The 15,789-nt window shown below is 47.8% G+C and overlaps 2 protein-coding genes across 2 annotated transcripts in view; both read left to right on the top strand.

Moving 5' to 3' along the window:
* The window catches only part of LOC309364439 (uncharacterized protein), a 51,339-nt gene that overhangs the window by 25,166 nt on the left and 10,384 nt on the right, over positions 1–15,789 (top strand). The window lies entirely within an intron of this gene.
* On the top strand, positions 10,783–11,158 carry LOC309365249 (reactive oxygen species modulator 1). Its single transcript, XM_081903483.1, has one exon. It carries the CDS (start codon positions 10,815–10,817, stop codon positions 11,052–11,054), a length of 240 nt encoding a protein of 79 aa, XP_081759609.1. The 5' UTR covers positions 10,783–10,814; the 3' UTR covers positions 11,055–11,158.

Genomic DNA, 15,789 nt, shown 5'->3' with positions numbered 1-15,789 from the left:
CCTTCTCCTTGTGCCCTCCATCTTTCCCAACATCAGGGTCTTTTCCAGGGAGTCTTCTCTTCTCATGAGGTGGCTTCACGATCTGTCCTTCCAGTGAGCACTCAGGGCTGATTTCCTTAAGAATGGATACGTTTGATCTTCTTGCAGTCCATGGGACTCTCAATAGTCTCCTCCAGTTCTTCGGCGATCAGCCTTCTTGATGGTCCAGCTCTCACTTCCATACATCACTGCTGGGAAAACCATGGCTTTAACTATACCTTGTTGGCAAGGTCATGTCTCTGCTTTTTAAGATACTGTCTAGGTTTGCCATCACCTTTCTCCCAAGGAGCAGGCGTCTTTTAATTTTGTGACTGCTGTCACCATCTGCAGTGATCATGGAGCCCAAAAAAGTAAAATCTCTCACTGCCTAGATTTCTTCCCCTTCTACTTGCCAGAAGGTGATGGGACCAGTGGCTATGATCTTCGTTTTTTTGATGTTGAGCTTCAGACCATATTTTGCGCTCTCCTCTTTCACCCTCATTAAAAGGTTATATAATTCCTCCTCACTTTGTGCCATCAAGGTTATGTCGTCTGCATATCTGAGGTTGTTGATATTTCTTCCGGCGATCTTAATTCCGGCTTGGGATTCATCCAGTCCAGCCTTTCGCATGATGAATTCTGCATATAAGTTAAATAACCAGGGAGACAATATACAGCCTTGCCGTACTCCTTTCCCAATTTTGAACCAATCAGTTGTTCCATATGCAGTTCTAACTGTAGTTTCTTGTCCCACATAGAGATTTATCAGGAGACAGATGAGGTGATCAGGCACTCCCATTTCTTGAAGAACTTGCCATAGTTTGCTGTGGTTGACACAGTCAAAGGCTTTTGCATAGTCAATGAAGCAGAAGTAGATGTACCTTTACCTTTACCTTAAGGGAAAGGGAGCGGTATTTTTATTATAACAGCTGCATACAGGTATAACTGGACAGAGCCAATCGTCTTCCACCCCCTGTGCAATTATGCTGCTTTAAACAAAAGTGGGGCTTTTTTCCGGGGGTACACAAACATCCACAACATTCCCCAACTGTTCAAAGTATGGCACTTACTGTAACAATTCCATGGTGAGTATCTGCATCTTTATTGCTTTAAAAGCAAGCACTGGAAAAAGGGGTTGCTTTTTAAATATTTTGCTTTATTTTTCACGACAGAAAATGAAGCTAAGAACTCCCCCTCTGTCCTTACGTATTAAAATTTCCCTCCACTTTTTCTCAGTACTTCCCACGGAGAATATTTATTTCACATCCGTAGTGTACATTCAGCACGTACTGAAAGTACATGGTTCCCTTAAAAAGATTCATGGGAGGGGTTGCATGTGAGGAATTCTTTGGCAGTTAGTCTGTCTGGCAGCTGCTGCTGCTGCTGCTGCAAATCCCTGTTCAATGTTCCTGTGTCTCTGTGTCTGTGAGGAGAATAGCAGACGACACAGCGATTTCTCCAGAGCAGCTCTTTATTTGTAAGCTGGACAGAACTGAACAGCAAACAGCTCAGCCGGCCTGCTTTTATAGGCAGCCGGCTGTCAACATTGTAGCAGCAACAACCCAGGGTTTCCCACATAAAATAACTGACGTGAACCTGAGTGAAAACTATCTACAGTATCGAGACTTCCGGAGGCGGCGCGAAGGGTAATGGCTGCCCTTTCCTAACCGGGAAGGGAGCTCCGCTCGAAAACGGGTCGTCCGCTACGGCGAAGCGGAGACCCACATCGGAAAACTGCAGGCGGCAGAAGCCTGCAGTCTTGGGACCCGGCGGGCGCCAGGAGCTGCTCCCGAAACGTTGAAGGAACCCCGTAAGGGGCTCCGGATCGCGGAGGAGGCAGCGGCGCTGAGGGTCGTTCCGCAATCGGCGGAGAGAAGCCGCGAAGCCGTTGCCGGTGAGCGCTGACCTTTCTTCCTGGATTTGGCACTTTGAAAAATAGCAACCCATGAGTAATAAAGACTTTTAATCAATTTGAGACTAAAAAGTAACTGAATTTGGCTGAAAGTGGAGGACGAAAAGAAAAAGGAAGTCCGTCTTCCGCTGCCACTGAACTTCAAAGCAAAGAGCTGGAGGAGTGGAGGCTGTAAGTGAATCTTTTATTGATTGGATCTGAGCATTTATTGAACTGCATTTAAAGGCAGAAAAGGAGTTTAAGCATTGGATTTATGTGTTAGCATGGACTGTGAAATCTTCCTCTGTTGAAGTTACAATTTAAAGAAGGAAACCAGGGGCTGGAACTGCCTGGTAACAGTAGCAGTCAGTTTGCAGACTCAAGTATTCTGATACATAAACTGGAAAAATTTGAGAGGTTTGGACTTTGTTACTTTATAACACCTACTGAAGTACCAGCAAGCACTGTTTTGAGACATTGTGTTTTCATAACACCAACTCTGCTAAAAATTTAACATTTGAAGGCTTTTGGACATTAAATTTTATTATTTTTGGGTAATCCTTCCTGAAAGACATTTTAAGCTCCCCCTAGAGGTTTTTGGACTTAACAGCAGTGATATTGTTTTACTTTCTATTTCCCGGCCTGCCGGCTGAGTGCTGCCATCTGGGCCGTCTTTTTCTCATGGGAACAACTCAGCTTGACCTTGACTACCAGATAATCTTGGAATGAGTGGCGCAAAGAAAAAGGAGACTAAAGAAAAAGAACAAAGACCAAGAACGAGACAAACAACTTTAGCCTCAACTTTACAACAACGCAGATAGTCTGTGCCTATTTTGCACTCTGAGGAAGAAGCTGCCTCCTTGCCACAGGCAGGGGGAGGAGAGACAGAGGAATTACAATTGGAGGATATGGCCTCAGGATCAGCTGCTTCCATCTTAGAAAAAATCTATGAAAAATTGGAATCTTTGGATAAGAGAGTGGAATCTTTGGACAAAAAGGCTGATGAACAAACAGCGAAAATAGATCAGAACACAGAATGTCTAAATAGATTAACTGGGCAAGTGGCACAGAACGTTCAAACGATTGCAAAATTGGAGGAGGCTACAGGGGAGAACAGGAAATTGGCTGAAGACACTAGCCAAAGACTTGGAAAGTTAGAAAAAGAGGTGAGACCACTCAACAAACAAGTAGGTGAACATCAGACCTATCTTTCGATGATTGAATTGAAAAATAGGGAGACCAACTTAAGGATAAGATCTGTACCCAAAGTAGAAGAAGACAACCTGGCTGAGTTTTTGACCAAAATATTTTCCGAGCAGTGGAAACTTGAGGAGAAAGACTTTAAAATTACATCAGCTTTTAGACTTGGAAGATTGATAAGAAAAGACAAGCCCAGAGATTGCTTGACAACAGTGAGATCAAAGGAGGAAAGGGACAAGATTTTGGGCCTACATTACAGAAAATCACTGGACATTCTGGGTAAAAGAATTGAAATTTACAAGGATATTCCTAGACAGCTTTTGGATTTGAGATCTGAATATTTGGAACTAGCAAAACTACTGAGGAGCAACTCAATCATCTTTAGGTGGGACTTCCCTCAAGGACTATCTTTTACCTTTAGAGGGAGGAAGATTAAAATTAGAACATTGGAAGACAGAGACAAATTTCTGAACCAGTACGGAGAAGACCTTCATAAAGGACTTGGATCATTGCTGGAGCCTGGAGCACCAAAGGAACCGGCACCCTTGGATCCTGAAGATAAGGTACCACCCCCTGAAAAATAACCAGACTTATACAGGATGTCTCTGCAACTTCTGAGTTGGAATATAAATGGCTGCAACATTCCGGAAAAAAGGAAGAAAATCTTTCATATATTAAAAAAGGAACAATTGGACATTATTTGCTTGCAAGAAACACATGTGACTAGGCTCCACAGAAAAGTATTGGTAAATAAAAGACTTGGCCAGGAATTTATATCTTCAGATAGAGTAAAGAAGAGAGGGGTGGTGATATATGTAAAGGAGAGCCTTTCACCTAAATTATTATTTAAAGATGAACATGGCAGAATTTTGGCAGTCGAAATACAACATCAAGGAGAAAAAATTATTCTATTAGGAATCTACGCACCAAATGAAGGGAAATCGGAATTTTATAAGAAGTTGCACGAGAGCATGCTGGAGTATCTGGATTTTGACAACATCATTATGATGGGAGATATGAACGGGATTGTATCAACTAACATGGATAAGTCGCAAAGTCAAAAAGTTACTAAAGATGGCAGACTACCAAAGACCTTTTTTGAAATGACTCAATATGGACTGGATTGACATTTGGAGAACGAGAAACCCCTTGGGAAAGGAAGGAACATTCTTCTCTGAAGCCCATCTGACTTGGACAAGAATCGACCAAATATGGATTACTAGAGGTCTGGCACCTAAGGTCAGGAAAGTGGAAATCTGCCCAAAGACCTGCTCCGACCATAACGCTTTGAAAATGGATTTGACATTGTTACCAACCGGTTCCTTTCAATGGAAGATGAATGACAACTTATTCAGAGATCAGGAGATCACTAAAAAGGCCCAAAAAGTTTTGAAGGACTATTTCGAAATAAATCTGAACACAACGGTGGAAAAAAGAACAATTTGGGACGCAAGTAAAGCTGTGATGAGAGGGTTCTTAATACAACAGAATGCTATTAAGAAAAGGAAACAAAATGAAAAGAAAGACAAGATCTTGGAGAAAATAAAAGAATTAGAGAAGAAGTTAAGAATAAATCCGAAGTCACAGCTGATTCTGAGAGAAATTAAACTTCACCAGGCACAATATTCTAAACTGATAAATCAGGAAATAGAATGGAAGATTAAATCAATGAAACAAAAAACGTTTGAATCGGCAAATAAATGTGGAAAACTGCTGGCTTGGCAGTTGAAGAAGAGACAAAAGTTGAATACAGTAACAAATTTGGAAATTGAAGGAAGAAATATTCAGAACCCCGTGGAAATTAGAAAATCCTTCCAGAAATATTTCAAGAAACTATATACTCAAGCGCCGCAAAATGAGGTTGAGATTGAACAATTTTTGAAAAAAAATAGTCTTAAAAATTTTACACAAGAAAATAGACTACTCCTGAATAGCCAAATAACACGACAAGAAATTGAACATGCCATTCAGAACATGAAACTGGGCAAATCTCCAGGGCCAGACGGCTTGACCTCCAAGTATTATAAGACAATGAGTGACTATTTGATTCAACCTTTGATGGAGGTCAGCAATGAAATCCTGGAGGGAAAGAAGGCGCCGGAATCGTGGAAGGAAGCTTTTATCACGTTGATACCAAATTCAGAAACTGAAAAAACACAACTTAAGAACTACCGCCCCATCTCCCTCTTAAATGTGGATTACAAAATATTTGCTGATGTTTTAGCAGGCAGACTTAAAAGAGTTTTAAATGAAGTAATTCATAAAGACCAGGCCGGCTTTCTCCCAGGTAGACACATGTTTGCAAACACAAGGAACATTATTGACATCTTGGAACTTTTGCAAACAGACATAAACACTAAAGCAGTGCTGATTTTTATAGACGCGGAGAAGGCCTTCGACAACATCTCTTGGAAATTCATGAAGGGAAATTTAAAAGAAATGGGAGCGGGGCGGGGTTTTGAAAATGGGATTGATGCAATATATTCAGAACAAAAAGCTAAATTGATAGTTAACAATGTGGTAACGGAAGAATTTAAAATCGAAAAAGGAACACGACAAGGCTGCCCGATTTCCCCTCTGTTATTTATTTCAGTTTGGGAGGTGCTCTTGAACTTGATCAGAGGTGACCGGTTGGTGCAGGGGATTCAGGTCGGAGCGAAACAATATAAACTTAAAGCTTTTGCAGATGACTTAGTTTTGACACTGCAGGAGCCAGAATCTAGTACGAAAAGAGTATTACAACTGATACATGATTTTGGTCAGGTGGCGGGATTTAAGCTAAATAAACAAAAAACGAAGGTGTTAGGGAAAAATATGACAGATACAGAGTCAGAACGGTTTCAGAGAGAAACAGAATTATCATTGGTGAAAAAGGTAAAGTACCTAGGGGTTAACATAACAGCCAAAAATCTGAGTCTATTTAAGGATAATTATGAAAAATGTTGGTCTGAAATTAAGAGAGACTTGGATAGCTGGGCAAAACTGAAGCTTTCTTTGTTAGGCCGAATTGCTGCTATTAAGATGAATGTATTGCCAAAGATGTTGTTTCTGTTCCAAACATTGCAAATTGTGGACAAAACGGAGTGTTTCCGGAGGTGGCAGAGAGATATTTCCAAATTTGTCTGGCAGGGCAAAAAGCCCAGAATCAAGTTTAAGATATTAACAGATGCGAAGGAAAGAGGGGGCTTTGCCCTGCCAGACTTAAGGTTGTACTATGAAGCCGCAGCTTTCTGCTGGCTAAAAGATTGGCTACTTCTTGAAGACACTGATGTGTTAGACCTGGAAGGTTATAACAATGCTTTTGGTTGGCATGCATACCTGTGGTATGATAAGGCTAAGATCAATAAGGCCTTTAAGAACCATATTGTCAGAAAAGCAGTGTTTAATGTCTGGACAAAATATAAAGACTTACTGGAAAATAAAACTCCAAGGTGGCTCTCACCTTTGGAAGCTAAGGCCTGGAAAAGACCCAATATGGAAGCCTACTGGCCAAAATATTGGGAACTGTTAGAAAAAGACGGAGATAATTGGAAATTGCAGAGTATGGAGAAAATGAAGGATAAAGTGCGGGACTGGTTACACTACGCTCAGATTAAAGAAATTTTTAAAAGTGACAAGAAGTTAGGGTTCCAGGTGGAGAAATCGAAGTTGGAAACAGAATTGTTAGAACCTAAGACTAAGGTACTTTCAAGAATGTATAACTTGCTGTTGAAATGGAATACACAAGACGAAATGGTTAAGTCGGCTATGATAAAATGGGCACAGGACATTGGGCATAACATTATGTTTGAGGACTGGGAAAGGTTGTGGACCACTGGGTTGAACTTTACTGCATGTAATGCTTTGAAAGAAAATGTAATGAAAATGATATACAGATGGTACATGACCCCAGTTAAACTTGCCAAAATATACCATTTGTCTGATAATAAATGTTGGAAATGTAAAGAAAAGGAAGGAACATTCTTCCACCTCTGGTGGACCTGCCCTAAAGTGAAGGCCTTCTGGGAAATGATATATAATGAGTTGAAAAAGGTATTTAAGTATACCTTCACCAAGAAACCAGAGGCCTTTCTTCTGGGCATTGTCGACCAGAAGGTGTTAAAGAAAGATAGAACATTTTTCATGTATGCAACAACAGCAGCAAGGATACTACTCGCTAAGAACTGGAAAACTCAAGATCTACCCACACTGGAAGAATGGCAGATGCAACTGATGGACTATATGCAATTGGCGGAGATGACTGGCAGAATCCGAGACCTGGGAGAAGAAAGGATTGAAGAAGATTGGAAGAAATTCAAGATTTATCTACAGAAACATTGTGATTTAGTGGAATGTTAAGAAGGATGCTTGGTTATAAATAATTGGCCATCACTAAAATAGATCAGAATTTGATGATAAGAGAGATTAAGAGAAACAAAATTTGTAGGAGAATTATTTTATTGTATTTAAATAAGTGGTTATAAATTTGGAAATAAGATGATAATTTGCTTGACAAAAATTTATTAATGATGCAAGTGGGAGCGGGAGACGTGAGGAAGTCTAAGGATGTTATGAAATTTTGTAAAAACAAAGCAACACTGTTTATTATTATTGTATTTCTTTTCTAAAAACTCCAATAAATATCTATTAAAAAAAAAACTATCTACAGTATCCCCCTGCTGGCCCAGGGTGAGAACTTCAGTACATAACACCCCTCCACACTGAGATAAGGCGTTAGTTACAATCGTAATGGTTTCCTTATATACAGCACTACACGTAATGGTTCAATTAGGCACAAAAGCATATCGGTTACATTTCCCATACTTAGACCAACAGTGATACATGTCCAACAACATAGTCCTTTAAATAAGTTGGGCACTTGGAAACTCTGCCAGACCGCCGGGGACTGATAGCCACGTCCGGGGGGCCACACAATTCTTGCTGAGGCTGTGGTGCGACCCTAGGTGGCGTTGAAACCAAATCCCCTGGATCCGCTGCTGTGGGTGGAGCCTCCGCAAGTGGAGTGGTCTGAGTCTGTGGTAAGTCTGGCAGACCCTCTGAAGCGGCTTGGTTTGGCTCCACGCTGGCAGTTTGCGAGGGAGGTGTAGGTGGAGCCTCGCCATCTGTAAGTGTCTCTTCTGGAGCCACAAGCGCAGTTGGGGGCACCACGGTAGTGTCCAAGTCCCCAACCCTGCGCCTAAGCTGGTCTATGTGCCGGCGCCACAAGCGTCCATCTTCGAGTGCCACCTGGTACGAGCGATGTCCAGTGACTCCCACTACTGTGGCTGGCATCCAAGGAATGTCCCCCACATAGTTCCGGGCAAAGACCTGGTTTCCTGGAACAAATGACCGTGGCGCGTTGGCACAGCCTGGGGGTTCGGCCACGGCAAAGTCTGGGTGCAGCGGTCGGGTGGTGACCTGAGGCGGTGGCCCATAAGCAGTTCAGGAGGACTCCGCCCTGTGGCCGCATGAGGGGTGATGTGTTGCACGAACAAGTATTCGGTGACCCGCTCGTGCCAGTCTCCCCGGTCCAGGCGCGCCAGTGCCTCTTTTGCTGGGCGCACCATTCTCTCCGCTTGCCCGTTGCTGGGTGGATGAAAGGGTGCCGTTAGGGCATGGCGGATGCCCAGTCCCAAAAGATAACGCTCAAAAAGTGCCTGACGTGAACTGCGGTCCGTTGTCGGAGACAAGGACATCAGGACACCCATGCGTCGCAAACAGGCCTCGCAGCACCCGGATGACGGCCTCGATAGTGGTGGAGGGCATCAGGGCCACCTCCAGCCATTTGGAATAGGCGTCCACCACTACCATAAAGGTCCGGCCGTGAAAGGGGCCAGCCAGATCGATGTGCACCCTCAACCAGGGTGTCTTTGGCGTCTCCCAGGTGTGTCCCTTAGCTGCCGGTGGTGCAGGCCTTGACTCTTGGCACGCTTGACAGGAGGACACCAAGGCAGTGATGGCATCGTCCATGTTAGGCCACCAGACGTAACACCAAGCCAACACCTTCATTTTGACAATTCCCGGGTGGTCAACGTGCAGAGCCTCCAGGACGCGCTGACGGAGTCCCTGGGGAATCATGACGCAGTCTCCCCACAGCAGAACCCGGCGTGGCTTTAGCTTGATGGGGGCGACTTGTGGATCAAGGCTAAAGGAGATGGGCGTACCTGTATATTGCCCCAAAGTGCCTTCAAAAACCTTGGCAAAGTCTTTGACCAGACCCTCAGTCTCTGCGTTAGAGATGCAGTTGATGCTGGTGACTTCCAGGCCGAGGGCATCAAACCAGTCTAGCCCTAGGAGGCTTGGCCACTGACCTTCAACCACCACCAACCGGAGCAGGCCCGAAAAATCCTTGAAGGCGATCTGGAACCGGCCAACACCTACCACGGGAATGCCGTTTCCCTGGTAGTCTCTCAGGTGTACACAGGGAGAGTCGAGTTGCCTTTTGGACACTCTGGGTACTAGTCTTTTGATGGTGCTCCAAGACACGATGGACAGGGCAGACCCGGTGTCGATCTTCATGTCACATGGAGCTCCTTCAATGAGCACCGTGACATTCAGCTTGCGTCGCGTAGGCGAGTCGGTTTGGCCAATCGTGGTTACAGACGGGCAGCGGCAGTTGGTGAGAGCGAAACAGCTTTCCTTGGCAGACTGGAGTGAAGACTTGGACTTGCGAGTTGGTGAAGGGGGGGGTGTCAGACGGAGCCGATCGGCAGACCTTAGCGATGTGGCCCCTTCTGGAACACTTCCTACAGATGGCGTCTCTGAATCGACACTTGGCACGGGAATGGTTGCCTCCGCAGCCGGCACATTTCGGTAGGCCCTTGGACTTCTGTTGGAACTTCCTGCGCTCCCGCTTTGTCTGGTGCACGTCATCGTCTTCACTGGAGGATGCCTCATCACTGCTGGCCTCTTCATGATGCACTGGAACTGGCTTCCTAGCAAGACGCGGGCTGCTGGACTTGTGGATCTCCTGGGCGGAGCGTTCAGCAGCTTCTGAGGCCACAGCCTCCTCAATGGCTTTCTGTAGCGTGAGGTCTGGCTTGGCGAGGAGACGCCGTTGCAGATGGATGTCCCGGACCCCGCAGACGATTCGATCCATCAGGGCATCGTCTAAGTCTCGGAACTCGCAGTGCATTGCTGCCTGTCGCAGGGCGGTGGTATAGTTGTTGATTGACTCCCCCTCTGCCTGGTTCCGGTGGTAGAACGCATGGCGGGCAGCAATCTTGGACGGCTTTGGTGCGTAGTGGTTGCGGAGCTTCTCTTGGATCGTGTCCCATGGTGTTGCCTGGACTGCTTCAGGCGCAACCAATGCTCGGGCCGTCTCAAACACCTCAGGCCCACAGAGGCTGAGGAATAGGCCCCGCTTCCGATCCTTTGATACTGCTGTCAGCTTGTTGGCTTGGAGGTAGAAGTCGAACCAAGCTAGGTAGGAGTCCCATGATTCAGAGGCTGGCGCAAACGGCGGTAGAGGCACAAGTGAAGCCATGATTCCGATGCCAGCGTGAAGGGCGATGGATGGAACACCGTGCTCTAGCCAGAGCAGTCAGCTCTGAATTGGTTCTGTTCAGTGATTTCGCTCAGTGATTCAGTTCAGTAATTCAGCTCTGCTCAGAGGTGGCTGCATCTGGCTGTGCTCTGATGTCCATCGATCCCATCCTCGTCGCCAGTGTTAAGTTGTGGGCGAATATGGGGAAACTCGGGTGGAACGAAGCGCGGAGTGGTCGAGATGCCTGTGACAGTGGGGCCATATGGCCAATCCCAACCCAGTTGCTTTGACAGAGTGAAAATGGGCTTCATGATGGGCTTTGCTGTTGGTATGGCAGCAGGTGCACTGTTCGGCACATTTTCTTGTCTCAGGTTTGGCATGAGAGGGCGAGAACTGATGGGTGGTGTTGGCAAAACCATGATGCAGAGTGGTGGAACTTTTGGGACATTTATGGCAATTGGCATGGGAATCCGCTGTTAATGTTACTTTTCTATCACGAAGACCAATGCCCCTGCAAGTTGGAAGTTCTGCTATGTAGTAGAATAAAAATCTCTGCACCAGGATTGAATAATCCATCAAAATAAGTTTCGGCCTTTATTGCTTTGGCAAGAGTTTGTAAATCTTTTTCTCCGTAACAAAAGTGGCAAAGGCAGTGGAGATTTAGAAGTAATGGAATCTCTGTATACAGTGAATCTCTATGGATGTGACCTCAAATAAATGATCAATTATAGGAATCAAAAAAAAAAAAAAGTTGTGGGCGAATATAGCAGATGACACAGCGATTTCTCCAGAGCAGCTCTTTATTTGTAAGCTGGACAGAACTGAACAGCAAACAGCTCAGCCGGCCTGCTTTTATAGCAGCCGGCTGTCAACATTGTAGCAACAACAACCCAGGGTTTCCCTCCTAAAATAACTGACGTGGACCTGAGTGAAAACTATCTACAGTATCCCCCTGCTGGCCCAGTGTGAGAACTTCAGTACATAACAAATACAGGACACTGCAAAAGACACTGTGTGTAATGAATGTGCAATAAGCCAGAGAGAGAGTGTTCCCTTCCTATAATGTAAACAGGGAGACTTCTGTCCAGGAGATGGGTAGGGCGGGCGGGTTGCCCCTTCAGCAGACATCATACACAAACACACCGACTACCTGAATCAACACAATCACTTCTGCAAATGTCCCCACAAAACAGTTCATTACAGTTTTTCCTATCTATTCAAAGGGCCTCTGCTGCACATAACAATTCACTGATAAATATACAGTGGTGCCTCGCAAGACGAAATTAATTCGTTCCGCAAGTCTTTTCGTCTTGCGAGTTTTTCGTCTTGCGAAGCACGGTTTCCCATAGGAATGCATTAAAAATCAATTAATGCGTTCCTATGGAAACCGCCTTCAGACCAGGTCCCGGGACAGTCTGTCCCCCAACCTCTTCTGAAGGCGGGCGGGGGGCGAAAGTCTTTGCTCCCCCCTGCCTGCCTTCCCGGAGAGCGGAGAAACGCAGCGCTGCGTTTCTCCACTCTCCCGGGAAGGCAGGCAGGGGGGAGCAAAGACTTTTGCCCCCCGCCCGCCTTCAGAAGAGGTCCTGGACCTCTTCTGAAGGCTGGCGGGGGGCAAAAGCCTTTCTTCCCCCCTGCCTGCCTTCAAAAGCCATCCGGGGGCTTTTAAATCGCCCCGGGACTGTCCCGGGCGATTTAAAAGCCTCCAACGGCTTTTGAAGGCAGGCAGGGGGGCAAAAGTCTTTGTCCCCCCTGCCTGCCTTCCCGGGGGCTTTTAAATCGCCCCGGGACTGTCCCGGGCGATTTAAAAGCCTCCGGATGGCTTTTGAAGGCAGGCGGGGGGGGGGAGCAAAGACTTTTGCCCCCCACCCGCCTTCGGAAGAGGTCCAGGACCTCTTCCGAAGGTGGGCGGGGGGCAAAAGTCTTTGTCCCCCCTGCCTGCCTTCGAGGGGGCTTTTAAATCGCCCCGGGACTGTCCTGGGCGATTTAAAAGCCTCCGGACGGCTTTTGAAGGCAGGCAGGGGGGACAAAGACTTTTGCCCCCCGCCCGCCTTCGGAAGAGGTCCAGGACCTCGGGTTTTGCCCCCCCCCCCGCCTGCCTTCAAAAGCCATCCGGGATAGCAGGAAGCGCTTCCCTGCTATCCCGGACTGCTTTTAAAATGCTGGCAGTGGGGAGCAAAGCCTTTCGGCCCCCGCCGGCCTTCCTGGACCTCTTCTGAAGGCCGGAGGTGGGGGGGAGAAAGGCTTTGCTCTCCAACGCTAGCATTTAAAAGAGGTCCCCGGAGATTTCCCTATGGGCTTTCTTCTTGCGAAGCAAGCCCATAGGGAAATTCGTTTTGCGAAGCGCCTCCAAAACAGAAAACCCTTTCGTCTAGCAGGTTTTTCGTCTTGCGAGGCGTTCGTCTTGCGGGGCACCACTGTACAGTGGTACCTCGGGTTAAGTACTTAATTCGTTCCAGAGGTTTCTTCTTAACCTGAAACTGTTCTTAACCTGAAGCACCACTTTTGCTCATGGGGCCTCTTGCTGCCGCCACACCGCCGGAGCACAATTTCTGTTCTCATTCTGAAGCAAAGTTTGTAACCCGAGGTACTATTTCTGGGTTAGCGGAGTCTGTAACCTGAAGTGTATGTAACCTGAAGTGTATGTAACCCAAGGTACCACTGTATCTATGTTCTGGCTCACTGGGAAAACTTCAGAAATTCATATAGAATCACTTCAGTGTCGGATTTACACCATTCCAACATTGATCTGTTCAGGAAGGAAATGGCTGCCAAGGGAGGAGCTTGGGACATGAGTGAGGGCAGCCATAATCTCTAAAGTGTGAGCCCATGTACTCAGCAGCCCCTCTGCCTGAGTGATATAATCTCTGGCATCCTGATACCTGAGTGTGAGACAGGTAGCCATTCCAGAAACAATAGCAAACCCAGATCAAGACGAAAGGGTGTGATCAGTGGCGTAGCGTGGGGGGTGCAGGGGGTGCCAGCCGCACCGGGCGCAACATTTTGGGGGGCGCACTCGCAGCTCTCTGCCCCTACCTGGTTCACACACTCTCTCTCACAGTGCTGGCTGTGCGAATCCGAGCTGCCAGGTCGCCGCCCACTGTGCGGAGAGAGAGCGAGGGAGGGACTATCTGGGGGAGGGACAGTGCAGCAAGCTTCGGGCCACGCAGGGCTCTTCTGACGGCGCCGAGCCCTTCGCGGAGGCTGCGTCGCCCGTACTTCAGAAAGCGGTGCGTGAAGTTTCCCCGCAGCAGCCAGCCGGCCCCGGAGCACGTGCAGAGCGCCGATTCCCCCTGGGCGATCCCGGCCGGCAGTCCAGTCAGCGACAGCGCCGACACCGCGCTCCTTCCTCCCCACGAGTGCCCCGTCGAGGGAGGCTGGTCCTCCGAGCCAGGCACGGCCGAGCGCGCCTGCCCGCCTCCTCCCGGCCATCGGGGGAGGGACCCAGGACGGGGAGCCACCCCGGGCGGAGGCGGAGTCGCGCAGGGGAAAGGCCGCCCGCCATCTCCGCGGCCCTCTGCACATGCTTGAGGGCGCCGCGGCCTCACTCCTCCAACGAAAACCAGATCCAGGGAAGGAAGCCCCGCGCAGCTGAGAAAGAGGCTCCGCGAGCATGTGCAGAGCTTTCAAACTGCTAGGTTGGCAGGAGCAGGGACCGACCAACGGGAGCTCACCCTGTCGCGGGGATTCGAACCACTGACCTTCTGATCGGCAAGTCCTAGGCCCTGTGGTTTAAGCCACAGCACCACCTGTGTCCCAGCAAGGAAATAGTGAGCAAATAAAGGATTCTGCTCCCCCCCCCCTATGCCTCTGCTCCCGACATCACCACCACTCCACGAAATGCAGCTTTCCTGATCTGGAGGGGTCTGTTGGGTGCCTGAGTCATATTTGCTGTCTGAAATAAAGCTTGTCTTCTGGTTCTTATAGCCTGCATTTTGCAAGGCCATTTGTGTTCATTCTTAATCAGATGCACAGGGACATAAACATGAAACAGTTTATTATTCTACCCAAATATCAGTAAGACGGGCCAAAAATAAGTTATAAATGGTGTCAAATGAGAACAATAATCAAACAAATCTCAAGGTGGCATGAATGCAACCAGTGGCGTAGCGTGGGGGGTGCAGGGGGGCCGGCCGCAACATCTGGGGGTTAGGGTTAGGGGGCGCAAATCCACGGGTTAGGGGGCGCAAATTACTTGCCTTGCCCCGGGTGCTGACAACCCACGCTACGCCACTGGGTGTGATTAACTTGACTGGGAAACAGGGACATCTCTTTTGCATCACTTGATGAGTGTATGGTGGAGGTCAGTGGAAGGGGGGGGCAAGCCCTGATGCTCAGGTTTCTGTCGCCAGACCCTCCCAATTTGTGACGTAATTTGTAATGTATCCATGATGTAATTTTAGGGGTGTTGTAGGTATCTCTCTAAAACTGATCAAAGTGGGAGCCATCCTTTGCTCTGGGCTTCCTTCCTGGTGGTGGGTGGAAGTCTTGTTGCAATAGTTTTTTAAAAATAAAGATCAGGCCTCCTGGCTGCTGCTTTGCTCCTATATTCCTGGCTGGCGTCTTTGTTTGGTAATCCATTTGAGCCCAAGGATTTTCCTATAACAAGACCCTTGAACTTGCTCCTTAAAATGCAATCTGAGCAAAACTGGTGAAGCAGTGAGGACAATATATTCTTGCAAGAGCTGAGAGCCAAAGCAGGTACAGTCCAGCTGGGGCAAAGAATGAGCTTATATTCCCTATGCACACGTTCCCTTCCTCTTATCTCCATTGCTTGGGTGGTTTTCCTTCCCCCATTTATCAAATAACAGACAAGAGGCGGAACCTCCGGGCTTGCAAAGGAAGGAGGTGAGGAGGCGGGAAGGGGGGCTGCATCCTGCGGAGGCGGAGGAGGCGGCTTCTTCCTAATCACTCCCTTCCTCACTCCCTGCCTCCCACGCGGGGGCTCCCATTCCCGCCCCCGCTGCCTGGGATTTCGGGTGAGTGCAAAGCCAATGGCGGGGAAGGAGGGAAGGGGCTTTGCGAGGGGGTCCAGGATGAGAAGCCCCCAACGGGGAGAGGCGGCCCTGCACAAGATCCGGGCGGGAAGAAGAGAAGGGAGGAAAGGGAGCTGTTTTCTTAAAGGGGTCCTTGAAGGCGGAGTGGGGGGAGGTTGCGCTGGGGAAAGAGAGAGAGAGAGAACCCTCCTGCAGGGATCTGGTGCAAAGGGAGTTGCAGG

The sequence above is a fragment of the Podarcis melisellensis genome, assembly GCF_964234715.1.
Source record: "Podarcis melisellensis genome assembly, chromosome: 2".
In the NCBI taxonomy this organism is placed as follows: domain Eukaryota; kingdom Metazoa; phylum Chordata; class Lepidosauria; order Squamata; family Lacertidae; genus Podarcis; species Podarcis melisellensis.
Note: the sequence above shows the minus strand (reverse complement) of the source record. Positions and strands in the feature narration are given on the sequence as shown.